Here is a 19,296-nt window from a genome sequence, read left to right as displayed (position 1 = left end):
GATTACTGCCACGCAGTGGTGAAGTTTTAGGATTCAGTGGAAAACTCATTGAGGCAAGGAAATCTTTGCTTGTGAAAATGCACGATTTTAAGCTGGCAGAGCCCTGCTCTGCTCTCAGGTCTCTTTCAATTTGTGGCTGCAATAACAGATAAAGTTGATACATTCAGACCTGCCAAATAATCAGTTATTCATAATTTTTGTCAGCAGTTGTTACCAGATGAGTTATGTGCGTTAGGAGAGCCTCCTCTTCTCCTGATGAGTGAGCCCATAGCCTGAGTCAGATCCATTCATCTCCATTCAGCTGATGTGTTTCATACACTCTATTAGTCCCCTGTCACACATGCTGCATTATGAACACAAATTACCTAAGATAGCCTCCATCAAAGGTAACGAACAGACCTTCCTGCCAGTAAACAGTGTGAGTCCTTTTGACTCGGAATGTGCTGCAGCGGTTCCTTTGGGTGCCTGTGAAGCTGTAGATGGTCACCTTTTTGTTTCTCGTCTTGGTGTTCTTCTTGTTTTCAAAAAGCTGAAACAAACAGAAAAGCATGAAAATCATTAAACTGCTGAATTTTCTCATAAGGATGTTTTAATCAAGCAAGAAGGTGATTTCTTTTTTTGGCTTTCACAGGTGCTGTTGTACCTTTTACAGTAAAAGTGACTTGTGCTCATATAAAATTTTGCAATGGAATGGAAATACACGTGGTAAAATTGATTTTTCCACAGTGGAAATCTTTTTCATGCCACTCAAAAAAGAACAATTTCATATCAGTGCACAAAGCTAATTCTATAACTGTGACATTTGCCATATTTATTCTGCATTTGCAAAAGTCTTATGAACCTAAAGCACTAAATGTTCTAGTGAATGATGAAGTCTGCCCTCAATGCATAGAGTTAACTTTTCCACCTGTTTCAGTAGGAGGAAGATGGCTCTTCTCCAAGACACTTCAAACCAGCACTTAGAGCAAAATGGATTTCTGTTTTAAAACCAAAAAGTTAATCTGCAGGACTCCGCTGTACTCATTGCTCCAACATTTATTTGCCTGCAGACAGGTCTGACGCCTGGCATCCTTTCCACTCCCTTCATGAGGACTGGATGAAGCCCCTAGGAAAGGTGCTCTAGGATTATGTAGTGCCCAAGAGGATGTAAGCAAGGGGTTGCCAAGACAGCCCATTAAAAGAGGTAAAGTTACTACATGGTTTGAGAAGCCTGGAACACAGAGGACCTTCCAAAAACAGGTATCATGTTTTCCATGTTCTGTGCATCACTGACAGACCACAGTTTAATGGAGAGCTGCTAAGAAGATACCAGAGCAGTACTATAAATATTTTGCAGGTATTTATTACAGTTTCAGATAGAAACTGCTGCAAACATGTCTGCAACAACATCAAAATTCACTTGGCTCTCAGAACCTTGCAAACACTACTTCAATGTCACTCACAGCACTTGCACTAACAGGGTGCCTCATTAAGGCAACAGTCCTATAATTTTCTTCCCATTTAAACCCATAGAGATTCAGATATCTGGCTTTGGTGGAGCTATTCCAGATCTCCTCTGGCAAAGCCGTCAGGGAGTCTGGCCTGGTGGAATGGTCATGGACAAGAGCCGCAGGCAGAACTCCAATTACTTGTAACTGGAAGATGCTGGAGGAACTGAGACCTTCCAGGGGATCATGTTATAAAGAGGCTGTGGAGAACTCAGGTTTTCTCCCCCAGATATGTTGTTCTCAGTGACACTTACTGTAAAAACAGAATCAGATTTTCAGTGCAGAGACTTGTCTCTCCCTATTTACTCAAATAATGTTACTGAAGTCTTGACAGAAGTGAGCAGGATGTGAAGAGACATCCCACTTACACCGAACCACTTTAGCTGTCTGCTTTTGTTTGCAGGCAGACACAGTAACCTACCTGGAGGTCCATCTCTGCCAGGCTAATTAACATCCGGGCTATGAACCTTTGCCAAAAGCCAACGGGGACAAAACTCATCTTGAAGACCCTCTGGACTGTGTTTGTGGTCTGGTGGCAGAGCCCGTGGATATCTAACGCCGGCTTGGTAGGAAGCAGATGAGGAAGGAGGTAGCTGAAACACATCAAGTTCAACAGCTCAGATTTTAGCTACAGCTTTTAACAGTGAGTACATTGTTACCAGATAATAGGGCGATTCAGTCTCCAAAGAGATTTTTAATGGCACAGCCTACTGCATATAAAAAAGCTTTTAGACTAAAGCTCTGCAGCAATACATGGAGAAATTAATTTACACTATGGAAGCAAGCAGAGGCAAAACAGACATTACATAATTCAGCCAGGGCTATTGGAAAGGACTAAAATTGATGTAATGAGCATTTGTGTACTCACAAATTAAATGCATTAAAATATAGGGCCATTAGAACAGCTGCGATGTCGGGATTCATTTTTTGGGTACTACTCTGCCCTGGTAGTAAGCAGGGAATTACAGCTGTGGAACAGGAGATCAATGCAAAAACAACCTCCAGCAGCTCAGGTTCAGTAAGCCCAGAACGGGGGAGAAAGGCTGCAGGGACTGGGCTGCTCTGTCTCAACCCAGCTCCAGAACGAGAACACCTCATGGGTCAGCATGACAGGGATTCCTGCTGCTCCATCCTGTGGCTGATGGATTCCTGCCACATCCCTAACAAACCCCTAAAGCAAGAGCTCACATTGCCAGGCTGTTGCCAGCAGAGAAATCACTTGTCTAGCTCAGATTCCCCTGCAATCAGATTATTAGTACTTTGCCCAAGTGTGAAGGAGACTTGATGTTATCTGTGCCTGACCAGCCAGCAGCAACAGAGTTATGGTGGAGTAGGGGACCACAATGTTTTAAAATTATTTTCAGATCTCCCAGTAAGCCCAGAATATTCATTTGTCATGATCTTTAGTATTTGGGAAGTTAAACCTCCTGGAACACTGGAACTGTTTTGAAAACCATGAGCTTATGGCTTTCAATACCTGCCAGTAAATCTCTTGTCAGTGATATTCTTCTGTACCAAACACATCCCAGGACGCCTGTACAATCTAAAATGTTATTTGCTTATAAGCAGACACACTGCTGTTTTATCAGTGTTGAGCCTCAGAAAATGTGTTGGCATCTGGGGCTCATCGTTGACGGGCACAACGACAGCAACAAGGCACGTGGCCAAGAGACCTGACCAAAATAACACTGGCAGGGACTAGACACAACCAGAACTAATGCTGGGTCAGAATCCAGTGCTTTAAAGCCTCTCACGTTTTCTCTCCAGCAGCTGCAGCATTCTGTAAAACCTGAAATATCAGCTCAAAAAAACCAGCCATCATTAGAGAACAGCTCTCTCCATATGTCACACGTGATGACATATTACATGATCGAATTATCTGTTCCATGAAACATCTTTGGAATGTAAAACTGGCAATAATTTCAATTATAAATTGCAATAAGAATGGTCATGCTTTTAACTGTATTTTAAGAAGCAGAACACAGTTAAGTTACATGCACCTTAGGCACAAAAGGAGTGCAACAAACTAAAACTTCTTGCTCTATAAAAGTAGTGGATGCATCATCAGACAGCCAATAAATTTTCCTCAGCACATCCAAGAAAGGGTCTAGGAGAGTAGGAAGGGCCAGTGAGGCCCTTCTGGGCCACAACTATCTAGTGGATTATAACACAGATGGTGATTCGAGGCTCTTGAACAACAGCCAATGCAAATTTTGAAAATATGTGAAACATGCCCCCATCCACCCTTTCAGAACAGAAACTGGCAGCTGCTTTCTCTACTGACTGCACAGAAACCCTATCTGGCAATCTAGACAATAATTGCAGCAGCACAGTAACAAATAACTGCTCTGTGTCTGGCTAGTACATTAAATTAATCCAACCTGCTATAGCTACAGCCCGTCAGTGGGAAGAATATTCTGCTAATGTGGCTTGGATCGCTCAGAAAAACATTGGGCAGGCCATGAAAAAGCAGTTTCCTTGTTCCCGAGGCACAGACAATGTAATTGCCTTGGAGAAAAATGGCAGATAGTGACAAGGAGTCCAAAAGGCATTTTGGACTAAGCAGAAACATTGCTGCTTTATCTGTGTTAAGCCTGAGAAAATTTGTTGGCATCCGGGACTGGATAAGTGACAGGCATAATGACAGCACAGAGAATGCTGCACTTGTGCTGGCATTCAGAGCTCCCGAGAGGCTCAGGGCGATGCAGCCGCGCTGTCCTGCAAGGGCAAGGAAGTGAAATGCAAATGCCACATCAAAAGTGCAATACAGCTCTAGTCCCATCGCCTGCCCAACAACAGGCTGTCGCCAAGCAGATGGGAGAGAGAAAAATCGCAGGGAACTCTGCCCAGAGGAAAAGGAATCGGGGGGCAGAGGGGAGGAGGACTCATTAACATTTAAAGAGAATGAGGTTTCTTAGACCATTTCTAGGAAAACTACTGATCAGCACCTACTGAGGTTAAAAATCAAGCAAATCACGTTGCTGCTGCAGCTACGCTTTCCTGATTTCACCAGGAATAAAATGCTGTTACTTTCAGGGCTGACACAATTATTGATTATCTGAAGTTTTCTGCCACACTCAAGTGAGGATCTTTCACTGGGAACAGATGACTCCAGCCCATCTATATTTCAGGCCTGGCAGCCGTGGCCTCACATCCTCTCCAGGCTGCAGCTGCACCGGCTGAGCCCTTACAGCTTCCACCTGCTCGTGGCCACATCCCCGGCAGTGTCACTGCCCCTCAGGGCTGGTGGCTGAGCCTGTCACCAGCCTCAATGCACCCAGTGGACAAAGACTGCTCTGGGAAAGCTTTCACACGGGCTGGTTTGGCCCAGAGGATACTCAATTCAGGAAATACAGCCCAAATGGATGGGTGCCTTCCATGACACTGCTGAACACTCTCAGATATTTTCTCAGCACAGGAACCCTGTCAAGACAACCACTTAGACAGGCAAAGCCTGTTAATATCCACTGACTAAATGGCCATTTTTCTCCAGTCTGACTAAGCCTCTCTAATTATCAACATACCTGTTATTGGCCACAGGCAGGGCGATCTCAAACTTGGCCAAGAACTGGAAGTACTGCTCTTCGGTCTGCTCGGTGAAGCCCGTTCCAACCAGCAGCATCCTGAGGTCCTCTGCTCTGATGACTCCATTCTTAGCTACAGACTTGGAGCTCTTGATGTTGAAAATCCTCTGTAGACACTCTGAGAGCCAGACGGGGTCAAGGAAGTAGAGGTTCCTCAGGCCGTGGCTCGTGTCTGGGAAGTGCAGTAGTGTCCCTGTTTCTATGAGAAAATTAATGGCTGCAAAAAAATAAAGAATTGGGGATTAGCAATAGATGAGCATTAGGAAACCACAGTGCAGAAGAGTAAGACTATGAGGCAGTTTGTGGAGTTTTATGCATTGCAGATACAGCCAGCACGCAGCCAAGTCAAGAGAGCAACATCTATCTGAGGAGTGCTGCTATCTGACACTCCACTTGTAAAACCCACATCTCACTTCTTCACAGCCAGTATTTCTGTCCCCACGACACCTCCCCTTCACCCTCCTCCTGCCATCCTCACAGGGAAGGGCTCTCCCTGCCTCCTGCGGAGCAAGGCCTCCATAAAGATCACAAGACTGGGGCCCTACAGAGAAGCCAGACTTGAAACTATGGCAACTCTCACTCTACACAGAGCAGAAATGAAACACAGCTTGTTAAAAAAAAAAAAAATTAAATCAGTAACCTCAAACCATCCCAGAAACTTCCCAGTCCTGACCCCAAAGTTCCATTACTAATTTTATATCTTAACAATTTCCAAAGTGAGCTCTAACTGGTGTACTTTGTATTTACTATTTGTGAAATATTTCAATTGGACATACATATTAATTTCCAAGAAATTACTGGTCTGCTCTGACCTACCAGTTTGCAAGTCCTCATAGTCTTTGATGTCATTTCCAGGCGTTTGCTCGATCATCAGCTCTATTTGTCTGTCTGTTAAATACTGTACATCATCATTTTGACTTCTTTTATGCTGTTCTGCAAGGACAGCTTCTTGAAGGCTAAGGTAACTCCTTGGTATCTGCAAGCCATGTGAGGAAACCAGCAGGATCAGTATCAGCCAGCAAGGGATGAACTGGCTGCCATCTCCCCTTCACAGGGATCTTATAACGCTCTTTTCCCCAAACCAGATTGCCATCTTAAATATTCACATGCCTCCTGTATCAACAATAACTCTTAAAGTTCACCTCCCAAGCCCCACAAAAGCCCTGCTTTGGTAAGGATCACCAAGAAAGTCCAGCTCTCACCAATCTCCCTGCAAGTTTCTGGGAGCAAATTGAGCTGCCAACATCCTTCATGTTGCAAGTGACATGAAAAATCAGCTGCCGCAGTCCCTCAAGGCCTTCCAGAGTCTTACACGAGAGCTCACTGCAAAAGTCATGCAAAGGTGAAGATTATCAAACCTTATCAGCACACTGGCTTCCTTTCCGGGCTCACTTTCTCTTATCACTGACTTTAAATTTCCTGTGTCAGCTGAATGGGAGGAAGGCTGTCAGTGGATATTTTTAGCTTTGGAGAAAACACGGAGTCGCCTGGAAAAGATGTATTAGGCCACATCTGTATTAGTCCAACCCCTGCTCTGCCTGCTTCACTCACTGCACTGCTGTCCCCTGTGCACTGTGATGTCTGGGGATGTCCCTGGCAGACTGACCAAAGTCATCCCCCTCTATCCCTCCAGAGCCACACACATCCTGAAAGGGGCTGTAGGGAGAAGGAAAACTCAGTGCCCCAGCAGCCTCTGGAGAAAAGTCCAGTTCTCCCTTTCCCAGATCAAAGAGGCAGGATGATGACTACCAGACACCTTTTCCCACCCTTATTCTGGTCCTTTCTCAGCTGGATCCTGCAATTAGGGAATTGATGCTTAGATTCTAAAAGCTGGCCTTCATTATCTCTTTAATAGCTAAAAACCTGCTCTCCAACTCCCACTAGTTTTAGTCTTTTTGTGGGCTGGATAAGAACAGTTCTATTCCACTTTCCCCAACAAAGTGTCTTTCTAACTGATCCTACACATGTTCCCATGGCAGACAGAAAATCCTTCTCTAATGAAATATGCTTTGTCTTAAACCTCAGCCCTCCATGGCACCGGGAAGTGTGCGATTCACTGGGATGCTGGAGGACCCTGACCAGTAACAGAAGCACCCGGGGTCACCACACAAGGATTTCACACTCCTTACACACTTCCAGCCCCAGAGCTTAATACCACATATATTCCAGGTGGATGACAGGGTGTGGAGAGGCACAGGAAGGAGGAGGTATGAAATCAGGCTGGGGAGAAACGCAAGGGGAAAGGAAGGCACAGAAGATAGTACAGGATGCGTGTCAGGCTGAAAGAAAGTCCCCTTGAGAAAGAATGATTGAGATCATATTACGATGGGAAAAGAGGCTTGAGGTGACATAAACACAAAGTTTTCTTCTTCTCATGGTGAGTCTTTGAGCCTCACAGTGTGTCCCTGGTGTTCCTCCTAATGGGGGAAGAGCCAGCTGGGATGCCTGGCACAGGCTGGGATGCCTGACAGTGCCTGCAGAGTGGTACGTGGGAGGTCGGCTGATGCCTTTGCCAGGCAGCAGATGGGAAGTGCTGGGGACATCACAGTGCCCTTCCTCACTTGCCAGCTGCCACCTGCTCTTGCCCCAGGCAGAGGCATTTTCATGTTGTCTGGTGCCAGCCTGCTGCATCCACGTTCACCCCCTGACTCACAGACGCTTCATTCCCAGCAGGAGGAGCCTCTTCTCCCCAAGGGCATTCTCTTGGAGCAGTGTCAGACTGCGTGGCCTGAGTGACACCCATCTCCCAGGCAGTACCAGCCCCCAGTTGTGACAGCTGGAGATGGATGGCACAGGGGACTGACCCCTCCTTGCCCAGCCGACAGTGCCACGTGAGCTGTGTTCCCACATCAGGTACCACCCACAGCCTCCCCTCAACAAATCCCCTGGCATCCACCGTGTGACAGTCACACTCTCACGCTCTGCAGCATTAATCAGTCAATCTGCACCTTCTCCCCTTGAGACTAATGTGTCACCAATAAACAGTGAGAAACCTGAGTGAAGGGGGAGCAGTAAACAGGCTGGTCAAGGTCATGACTCTGTAGCTTCCAGCTCTCAGACTCATCATCAGCCTCCTGAGCAACACTGACCTTCTCTCTCGTTATAATACATTATCTCAGTCAAAAATAGATGAAATGCAATGCTGACGAGTCTCTAAATTGGTTCCGTTGCCAAGGAGATCAAGTATCTCAAAATTGTTAAAAGTGTCATAAAATAAAGAGTGACTGAACTTCACAAAGGCACAAGTACTTACTGCAGGTGCTTGAAGGTGATATCTGGGAAGCCAGTTGCTCTGGATCCAGAGGGAGACCGACACAGAGCCAGGACATATGCCCTCAGAGTTGCTATCCTCTCCACACGGAATTTTGTTTCAATCAAATCAAGGTGTGTTCCTACCACCAACACCACTGAGTTCGGAGCCTTGGCCTGCAAGAGAAACACTGACAGTGATCTTATCCAGATTACATCAGTGAGGACATGTGAAAAGTATAATATTTAAGAGGAGGGAGTCACATATATTAATAAAATGGAATATATATATATTTATAAAGTAGAGGCAACCTGTCATGGCTGCTTGACAACAGCTACAAGTGATCTGGGTATTACAGAAGTTCTGCAGAGCATGGCTCAATCATCTGCTGCTACTGCAGAGCAGGAAACTGTCACTTTGGGTTTTTACATCAGGGTTTAACACAAAGGGAGTTGCTGTGAGTTAGTGAAATAAAGGGAACTATGTCTGCCCAAAGTTAACTTAACCTGCAGCCAGGAGCTCTGCTATTCCGAAAAAGGCTAGTTACAGCCTGGAATGGACACCTGGGGAAGTCACACAAACTTTTTCACTGGAGGTATATGGAGAGGTGAGATAAACTTCTAGAAAAGTCTAAATCTACTTAATCAGAGCAAAGGAATGGATTAGATGATCTCATGGTTTCTTCCAACCCTTCCATGATTGTATTATGACCCTGGAATGTATCCAGATCTCAGGGAACATGCTGCCAAATTGCACAGGCTTAAGCAGGGATCATTTGCCCATCCAAATGAGTTTGACCACAGAAGAATATTCAGAGGCAGAAATATATCCTTCTTTGCAGGCAATCCATTTCCCTCTGAGGATGCCCACTGAAATCTCCCAACCTGAGTGACACCAAACAACCCCAGGCAGACCCAGGAGTGGTGGCTGCACCAATCCACACCAAGGTCCCAGTATGCTGCTCCCTGGAGGCTCATGGAGAGCACAGGCACAGGGTAGGATGGAGAGATGTTCCCTGGTGTGTTCTCCCAGTACTCAGCAGCCTGCAGCTCACTGACTTCCTCAGCACGAGGGAGTATCTCAGAGTTAACAGCACCTGATAGAGTTTTCATTCACCAGTCTGTCCTTCCAATTTCTGGTATCCCCAGCACATTGTATTTCCATGAAATTCCACAGGTTAGCCATCCAGTGTGTTTAAGATACTTCCCATTGTTTGCTTCAAAGCTACAATTTCATTTGTTCTCTCCCAATTCTATGGTAAAAGACCATGAACAAGACTCTCTTGTGGTTTTCTCCTTTCCCCATCATGTCTACATACAGCCCTTTTCATTTTTCCCTACTTTTAACCATCATGATCATATTTCTCTGCATTTTTCCTGATGCCACTATGTGCTTGCTGGGATGTATTAAGGACACATCATACATTTTTGAAATATAGTAATTTTCCTTTCAGCTTTGTTACCTACTTTGGCTTTTTGATTGCTGCTGGCCATTAATACTTTGATATAGACAAGATATTTGCTTTTCGAGAGGCATCCATTTTTGTTCATTTAATGTTAAGACAATTATCAAATAATAAACAGTTACAAACAATTATGAACATGGTATTACAAAAATCAATCCACAGCAATGAATTCACTGCAGCTTGGAGTCTAAATGATAGCTGTTTTGGAAATACCCTCTAGCTTACCTGAATCTAAAGTGTTAAAAATATAACCTCAAGACTAATGTGTGTCTAACCCACACAAGAAAGAAAATGCTTCAAACCCCCCTTGGAGCACAGTGTGGTCAAACACTAATTCCAAAATAAGTATGTTCAGCCTTACTTAGCAAGGGTTTATAAATCAGCTTTTGTTTCATTCTCTGCTGTGTGTGAGGGAGAACAAAGCAAATGATAAATTTAAACCATTAAATATAGCGATACGCCTATAGCGTAATGGAAAATGAATTCCAAATGCTGTGCAAAATTCATAGCTCAGGGAGCTTTCAAAAGCAGAGCAAAAAGGATCTGCAATATCACATATCTGCGTGCTGAGCTACTACTTGATAAATAGATATCCCAGAGCCCACCAGTGACTTCTTACCTCAATGTTCAGCAACCAGAACTGTAAGTTTGCCACAGCTTCTTCCCCCAGTGCCAAGTTCCAGACCACTATGTACAATGCTTTGTCTGTGAAGAAACACTGATTGACTGTAGACATGCTTGCTGGGCCTCCGATATCCCAGACATTGAACTCCACTGAATCAACCTACTTAGACAAAGAGAAGTGTTCAAACCAAACTGTGGCAGTAAATCACTGGGAGATAATAGCTGAAGTATAAACCTACGCCTGCATAATGTATGACACAAGAAGGGGTTCAATGTCCTAATTGTGCCTCCAGGAAAGATAAATCAACAAGCAATTGTTAAGCATGGCTACCACTTCCCCACAGGAAATCAAGACTAATTACTTGCTGCTAAAACGATAGAGGTGCCCTTGATGCTGGTAAAACTCCAGTTAATGCTGTGGATTCTCCAGTACAAACAAGGGTCTCATTCTGAGCCCTGTATTTCACTGCATCTGGAATAGAAACTGTTTCATCCTTGTCTGTGCCACGCTCGACAGGACCATTGAAGCTGCTTATCTGCCACTGCTGTGGGGAACAGGAAACCCCTGCTGAAATCACTTCCACTGAGCTCAGACTGAGCTGAGCCAAGCAGAAGAGAGATGCTGAGAGATGGGAAGCTTCTCAGGCCTTTCATAAACACCTCCTACACATTGCTCCCAGGCTTCTGATGTCTGTGCCATGCCAGAGACGGGCCAGAACCACAGTTGCTGTGAATCAGACTCACTGATTTCTGGGGGAATGCTTAAATGGAGGCCTCTCCAGCTCTGGCTCTCTCCCCAGTACCCCTGCATCCATTGCTCTGTGCAGCCCTATGACAGCACTAAGAGGGAGCCTAGCTTTCTGCTTAAATGACATTCAGGCTCCCAGTTGCAGCAGGAAGTACCTGCATACCCGGGAAGCTCCGTCCCTAAATCATTCAGCCCTGGAGAGTCAAAACCCCTGAGACTGCGCACAAAACCAAACCCTGCTCCAGCCACCATCCTCAGAGCATCACATAACACCCAGTGGGCTCCGTTTAGGGGTCTGGGGCCAGGAACCGACTGATCCCACATGAAAGTTACCCTATGAGAGTTCAGCCAGAAGCTCAGTATCTCAGCAGGGCTCTGATCCTGTGCAATCCGCGTGAAGTCTCCCAAAAACAGCTGGAAGAACTTCCATATTGTTGAAACCAAGCCCTAACCAGAACAAGGACTGCTTTGTTCACCCAAAAGACCTTCAGCTGTGAGTGTGTGTGTGGACAGACAGACTCTGAGATAGGGATAAAAGCCCGTTCAGTGTCTTGATCCCAACTCCTGGTCTCTGGTGCTGTCTACACTTTTATTTTATTCAGCTGCTCCACAACACAAAATGCACAAATCCCTTCTACCACCAGTCTTCCCTTCAAGGAGTCAGTCTGTGTTGCTGTTTTCTTTCTGTCTTTGGCCTGGCACTCTCTGCTGTGAACTCAGCAGGCTCCTTTCTCCCTTCCAAAACAGTCTGGTGGTCATGGCTCTCATCTGGAAAGGAGGAGCCATGAGTTTGCATCCCCTCAGCTCTGACAAGACCTCAGGACCAATTCTGCATCCTCTAATCCCTGGACTACTCTGCAGGCAGTGGACAGAGCCACCTACAAATGCTTGGATTAAATCAGTGCTCTCCAAATGAGTTCAGTATGACACATTCCATGAACGAGTCATCTGAGATTTGGATGTTTAAGATATGCCTTAGACATCCCTGGATCACACCAGAGGTCAGGCACCCTACCTTCCACCCACATTCCCCACCCAGGACAGTTCTGATATGAAGGAAATCCAGCTTTAGGTACTGATGTCCCAAATGAAAGGACAATCTGCTGTAGAGAAGCTGATTTAAAGCAGTCTCTCAAAATTAGTATCCACTCAAGGTGGGAGAGCCAGAATTTTAGCAGTCACACAGAGCTCTCTTTAGAATACAGTTAGTCAGGAAAACAGAACTGCCCTCTAGTACCAACTGGAAACGAAACAGAATTGCAATGGGTCTAAAACCACATCACTTGTGAGGTAATGGAAACTGCTCTTTGTAAAAGGACAATTTCAGCCCAAACGGACCCTGCAAGGCTCCAACATCCTACTGGGGCTGAGGATTTCCGACTGCTTTTCACCTTTGCCTTGTGCCCCACAGGCTTGGGGAGCTCCCATTTTGTTGTCCGGATGGTAGCATCGCTGTGCATCATCTGGGGCACCTTCCCTGTCTGCAGGATCTCCACCAGTGTGGACTTGCCCTGCCGGGGAGGGCCGATGATGATCATCTTCATCAGCTTGCACTTCTCTGCCCGCCGCAGCTGCGCTCGTAAATACGCCAGCACTGTCTTGGGGCCTGTGGGGGAGAGAACGGGCTGGAGCTGGGGACTGCAGCCACAAACACTCTCAGGGACAGCACAAAACCTACTGCTGCAGACACATCAGCTGAATTCATGCTTCCCCTGCAGTTTTGCTGTGGGCTGAGACAACCCAGAGAATAAACAAAGAAACCTCCAGCAGACAAACCTGAGACAGAGACCCCAGGAAAAGGTCACTGCTCTGAGGCTCCACAATGGAGCACTGTAAGGAGAAACAAATGCTGGGGTTCCTATGCTTCAGAAGCTGAAAGGAAACATAAAATACTAATTTAGTATTGGAAAATACTCTGGTTTTCCTTCTACTTTTATGTTTCCAGTTAAAGTTAGATTGAGGCTTCAACAGTATACTGCCGGAGCAGGAACAATTCCTAATTACTTTGTTCCCACAGGATTTTCTGATTAAAATGCACAAAAAAAAGAAGACAGCATTGTAATAGATCCAAAAACCTAGCAGCTTACAATAAAGTCACTTCAATGGGACCGTGGCTGCTGATCCTAAACATCTCAGTCTTTAGAGAGACAACCTAAATATCCTAAAATATACACATTCAGGAAGCAAGCCACAGAATTTATGCACACTGCAATTGAAATACAGCATTTTTAAGTCATCATTTCAAACTGTGATCTGTCTTAAATTGATCATACAGCCAGATCTTAGCGCTGATTAGCAAATTTGTAAATACGAGTAGGAGGTTTCCCTGTGCAATTCCAGTTAACCCCAATGAGGGTTTGAGCATACACTGTCTGCTCCTGCTCTTGACCATTAAAAGGAAGAGATTTTATTGTATGTTCATTCAATTTAATAAAGAATACACAGCATCAGCCTTACCCTCTTTTCTGATCTCTGCAGGAACATTACTGATATTTAGTTCCTCGATATCCAGCTGCCAGAGATTAGCCAGCTGTCCAAGTTCTGGAGGAAGCTCTCGGATACCAGGGTTACTGTACAAAAACAAATAAATCTACCAACAACCAGGCTTTGTGTGTAAGTAACTGCTCTCATGGACTCTCAGATTACGCTATTCTATCCTTGCAGAAATCTTCCATTAACATTTTAATAAGACTACTCAGCACTTTAATAGCAATTTCCATCCTAAAAGTGATGTATAACCTCAATTTATCCTCTGAGGCAGACAAATGCAATCATCTTTGCTGGATAGTTGAGGAAATAAAGGCAAAAATGATGAGTTATTGAATGTAACACTACAGAAACTGACAGCAAAAAGCCAGAATGAACTAGAGGCACATTAGATTCCCAGGCCTGTGTTTAAAGCAGTAGATCATCTTCCCTAATTCAAAAGACCAGCCCCCTCTTTATCTAAAGCAAACCATGGGCACAGTTCTAACAAGGGGCTGACTGTTTCCATCTTTATGACTTCAAAAGCACTGGACATCTGGGGTGGGGCTCACAGAAGACTGGTCACTAAAACAACATGGAAATAACACTGCAAAGTTTTTCCAGGACATGGACTTACTTTCCTAAATAAAGCTCTGTTAAACTTTTCAGGAGGCAAACGGACTGCGGGACAGAGTCCAGCTGATTGTCATTCAGATAAAGAACCTCCAGAGAATCACTCAGAAATGCTGGAAACTCCAAAAAAGGACCTGTAACGAGACAGGAAACAAATCGCACCTTTAAAAAAATACCCTACAAAACAGGCATTAAGGCTCTGAACCAAGAGTTTCACCTGAACTTTGCAGGCAGGACATGAGGTCATGTCCATTGGCAGGGACCACCACCAAGCAAGAGCAGAAAAGCAAATGGCCTTCAGTGACAATCAAACATCAATGTTCACATCTCAATGTCCTAAAACCACAGTGTTGGAAGGCAACAGTGTCCAGGACTTATGGGGTGCTGAGGGAGGAACTCCAAGCCTGCCAAAACAACTAAACATCAGGGGACGAGTGGCATCTTATCTCTTGCTGTTGAGTACATGATAATACCTTATGAACTGCCCCTATTGCAGCCTAACAGCTGGCACTCAGAGAGCATCCCATGGGCACACCTGGTTCTGAACATGGCACTGGAAAGGGCACACTCAGGGCCCAACTGGTTCTCGGCATGTTTTTCCCATATTGCCTGAGAAAAGCCAGAAGCCAGTCAGAATTTATGTTCAGACCCCCACGTTGCATCCTGCAGTAATTTATGGTGGATCAAAGTCAGTACCAACAGAGAAGGAAACCCAAACTGCAGCTGACAGACTGATCTATGCTGTCTCTAAAACATGCTGGTGTTTGGTCCTCTGTTCTGTTTTAGACAGAAGGACTCAGGGCACTTCCTCCATGCCTGAGGAGCATCTTGCGTATCTTGGGAGCAACCGAAGCAGTAACAGCATCAACTGCATGGCTGAGTTGCTGCTGCTGCAGAAGTTCAAGCAAAGGGAAACTCAGCAAGTTCCAAAGAACATCATTTCACCCCACAGATGACTCCTGGGATAGCAGGACAAAAAGCTGCCATGGATTGTGTTGCTGTATTAAGGATGTCACATTTATCTACCAAGGAGCATCCTGAAATGAAGGAAATTCAGGGAGATTTTGAGTCTGATTAGGAAAGTATAACCAGCACCATCTGCTGCCTCCGTGGTCAATCAAAGCAACTCCCTGAGATGCAAGACTCTCCCTTCCTCAGGGATGGGACTATTCTACTTCCACTAAGATCTTCTTCCCCTACAGAGAAGACTTGAGGAACTGTAACTAGACTTAGCCAAAAAGAGGAAAAAAAAAAAAAGGAAAATGGAAGAGGTTTTCTCAGGAGAAAAATCCCCAGTTCTAATATTAACAGCACTTCCAGCCTGAGCTGTGATCAGAAAAGGCGTTAAGATAGAGCTCCACTGTCTGCAGGGGTGTTTCATATACGTGACAGCACTGTCTGGTGTGGGCAGTGTCACAGTCCGCCTTTGAGTTTTCAAATAAAAAAATCATCTTTGGGATTATTTTAGGAGAACAGCAGGCTTATTTATGGATGCAATTCACTTCCTTTCTGGCTCATTGCTGGACTTAAACTTTGCATTGTTGCTCTTTCAGTAGGTACCTAGGCAGAGACAGATTTAGTCCCTCTTGGACACGTAGGAGCAAACACCTAAAATAGCAGCAATACTCTGAATTCACCGAAGAGTCCCAGGTGGAAAGGAGTGTACTATATTGGAAGCAAGCTTGAGGTGTTTATGAATTGTAATTATTTATTCATGAGTTATTTATGATTTCTCTGGCTTCAGCTCAAATTTTCTTTTAAAGAACTGTAGAAAAATTAAAACAAATCCCATCTTGAAAATATATTTTTGGATGAATAAACGCTACCAACACCACATGCATGTGCAAGGAGTTATTCTGAGACTTATCAATCAAGTATAGTGAGCATCCATAAATTATTCTCTTTAAATAATCTAGACTTAAGTAAACAGCTTTGTTGGTAAATCATATGAAAACCTGTCCACCCCCACCTCACCAGGAGACTTCTGTGAGCATCTGATGTACTCCAGCTTCTGTTTTCTCTTGACGTTTAAATTCTTGGCCACATCCTCTTGTCTCACCAAGCTATACTTGGCAGAGGAACAGAGAGAAAAGGATGAGCTGGCTTTGCTCTGTCTCCATGGCTGCTACACTGTGGCACCAGCCAGGTGGGCTACTCTGTGCCCCCCCGCTATCTTAAGCCACCTGAGGCAGCTCCAGGTTGCACCAGGGTGTTATGTGCCACGGTTGTTCAAATGTTACTGATGCAGAGCCCATCATCTCCTGCTTTCTGCAGGGGGTTATGCTGGGCTTGCAGCATGTAGAGATTTCCACTAGGACAGCAATTCCCTTTTAGAGCTGGTTTTAGCTGCCTTTGCCTGCTGGCTCCTGCCCTTCTCTCCCGTTTGGGAAATGCTGCTGTAGCATTTCACAGCGAAGCTTTGAGGGTGTGTCAGACTCCACAGATTCACAAGGTTCAGACTCCTTTTCCAGTTGTTCCCTATTCCAACAATGTCGCAGGATTTCTATTTCCATTTCCTGCTGGTGAAACAGCACAGACCAACCTCTTCTCCCCCGCAGGGGGCACACACACCTTACTCAGCACAGCAGCCTCTACTTCCATGGACAGGAAAACGAGGCAGGATCAGCCTTGCCCAGAGGTCCAGGTAGAGCCTCTGCCTCTCACAGTTGCTGACTGAAGGTGAGAATCTCCAGCCCTAACCTACAGCTATGGCTGTAGATGGTTCATTTATCAATTTCACCTCAGGCACAATTTTCAGGGGAACTGAGGGAAGGATTTGCTGCAGGAGGGCCTCCTCCTCCCTCGAGCAGTCAAGGGCTGCTCAGATGTGCGTCAGGACGACGCCAGCTCTATCCCACTCTGTGACTGGCAAGGAATGTTTAGAGCCAGGCATTCTGCAGGCAGCCAGAATGACAAAACTCCCCAAGTGCTTTAAAATAAAACAACAAACAAAACAAATGCAGATTAATCCCACAGAGAGCAGGAAGCGGTGCAATATCTTCAGATATCCCTTTGTTCTCTCTGGGATTTCACATGCATCTCATCACCTCTGCCCTAAACTGAGGGTACAAATCACAGGCAGGGGAAAAATGTGCCATTTACAAAGTCAACAACAGAAACAATCCTAAGAGCCACAAGGATAATTTTGGGTTAATTTCCCTTCAACAGACCACTTAGTACTCTGGCTAAAAGGCATAACCTTCGTGAAAGAGCAAAAGAAACAGGTTTCACTCCTCTTCCATCTTTATATATTGGTGGTACCAACCAGCTGCATCATTTCTTCAGAAACATTTTATCTAAACATATTTCCTCTTAATGAAATGTAGTTGCACTTTAAATTGCAGAGGAATTTACTCTGCTTTCCCTCCAGCCAAACTGCAGATTCCTGCTGCTTCCCAGCTCACCTGGCGTTCCCAGCACTCGCTGTGTGCCTTACCTGCCTCTGGGCCACCCCGCACTCTGTTCTTGGTGGTGAAAAAGGGGATCCGCTTCGTTTTAAATCCCTCATCGCTCCTGTGGGCCAAACAAAACAGGGACATGTGGGGAAAAGACCTTGGAAAGATGCTGAGCTACACGGGGCAGAGCCTGGCCCCGCTCACAGCTCTCACAGGATCCCACCTGCTCTGGAGAGAGGGGATTGAAACCTGCCGTGCAATCAGACTCCACCAGCACTTGTCCAGCCCAGTGGCTTTCTCCTGGCAAATCAGCAGAGCTCCTCAAGGCAGCGCTCCCTGCTCCCAGGGCGGGAGCACTTGACCCCCAGCTTTATGGGTGTCAGGGTTAAGTGGCTGTCAAACAGCAAATTGAAGGAGCTTCACAAGAAGCACTGGAGAACCGACCTGCTGCCACTGCCCACCCTCCCCAGGGAGCCTCGGACAAGACGACCCATCAGCATGACTCCGGAAATGCACTGGGACATTCAAAAAGTGGTGATGTGTCTTTTGCAACTGACACAGAAACTCCTAAGGACTCCAAAAACTGTGTTGGACAGGCACCCAAATGAGAAGATATCGGCATGACACATTTCAGTGCAGTTTTGGAGATACTAAAGGACCTTTAACTCTCTACGTTAAACATCCTTACTGGAATTTCTAAACAGAAGAACATCACTCTTCCATTGGATGACCTTATTAATGTCAGTCTTAGAATCATAGAATCCTTTAGGTTGGAAATCTTCTCTATGAACTTGCAGCTGGTTATACTTCCATTTAAAAAACAAAGACTTTTCATTTTTTCCAAAACAATACTCCCACACTAACTAGTAACTGCAGTCCAGCCAGATGGTTTATGGTTAAGATATGCTCCCCACAAACTTGTATTTGTAGTGATGAACCACACACTGGGCTGAAGAAATTGCTACATGGTCTGAAATTAAACTGCCATTATCAATAATCTATCCACTTAATAAATGATACAGTGTGCTAAATGCCCAAAGAATCAGCAAAGGATAATTCATCACTGTCACAGACACAATATACTTGGGGACATGGTATGTGGGTATCAATGCCTTCTATGCAGGTGATTAATTCTCTCCTGACACCCTTTGTGTTACACTTGGGTTTGCTATTATTTCTTCAGCTTTTGTTTTCTTGGCCGAAACTTGAAAGAAACACTTACTTCCCAAGCTGGTTTTTTGAAAGATCCAGTGACTTAAGTTGTTTGCAATTCCACTTATCCTGCGAAGGCAATGTAACTAACTGATTTCCCAGCAGCTTCAGGGACACCAAAGCCTAGGAGAGGAATAGCCTGGAGTTAGAGAACACCAAACACACAGAAAGAGCTTTTTTAGCGTGGCTATTAAATAACAGAAACACGAAGAAAGTACATCTTATTCACCAGAACATCCTGTCCATGCTGCCCAGCATGCAAACATTTCCTCCCTGTCCCCAGCAAGTTCTGCACGGAGCAGCACCACTCTGGGGAGATTATTGCTCCACTTGCTGACAGATGCAGTTGGAAACAGCCCATGCAAGAGGACATTTTACTTTTTAGTGAGGAAACCTTTCCAAATGGAAAAGAACAGTCTGATTTACCAACAC

The 19,296-nt window shown here is 45.2% G+C and overlaps 1 protein-coding gene across 6 annotated transcripts in view; it reads right to left on the bottom strand.

The window, feature by feature from the left end:
• LRRK1 (leucine rich repeat kinase 1) overlaps window positions 1-19,296 on the bottom strand; it is a 73,797-nt gene that overhangs the window by 20,521 nt on the left and 33,980 nt on the right. For all 6 annotated transcript variants that reach the window (XM_032122432.1, XM_032122431.1, XM_032122436.1 and 3 more), the window contains 12 exons: window positions 18,875-18,987; window positions 17,694-17,770; window positions 14,262-14,391; window positions 13,616-13,728; window positions 12,550-12,764; window positions 10,406-10,570; window positions 8,325-8,497; window positions 6,274-6,394; window positions 5,888-6,047; window positions 5,012-5,288; window positions 1,909-2,080; window positions 366-529 (listed from right to left, as the gene is read on the bottom strand). In XM_032122432.1, coding sequence (XP_031978323.1) covers window positions 366-529; window positions 1,909-2,080; window positions 5,012-5,288; window positions 5,888-6,047; window positions 6,274-6,394; window positions 8,325-8,497; window positions 10,406-10,570; window positions 12,550-12,764; window positions 13,616-13,728; window positions 14,262-14,391; window positions 17,694-17,770; window positions 18,875-18,987 — 1,880 coding nt within the window. The remainder of the gene's footprint in view (window positions 1-365; window positions 530-1,908; window positions 2,081-5,011; window positions 5,289-5,887; window positions 6,048-6,273; window positions 6,395-8,324; window positions 8,498-10,405; window positions 10,571-12,549; window positions 12,765-13,615; window positions 13,729-14,261; window positions 14,392-17,693; window positions 17,771-18,874; window positions 18,988-19,296) is intronic.

The sequence above is a fragment of the Corvus moneduloides genome, chromosome 13, assembly GCF_009650955.1.
Source record: "Corvus moneduloides isolate bCorMon1 chromosome 13, bCorMon1.pri, whole genome shotgun sequence".
Taxonomy (NCBI): Eukaryota; Metazoa; Chordata; class Aves; order Passeriformes; family Corvidae; genus Corvus; species Corvus moneduloides.
Note: the sequence above shows the minus strand (reverse complement) of the source record. Positions and strands in the feature narration are given on the sequence as shown.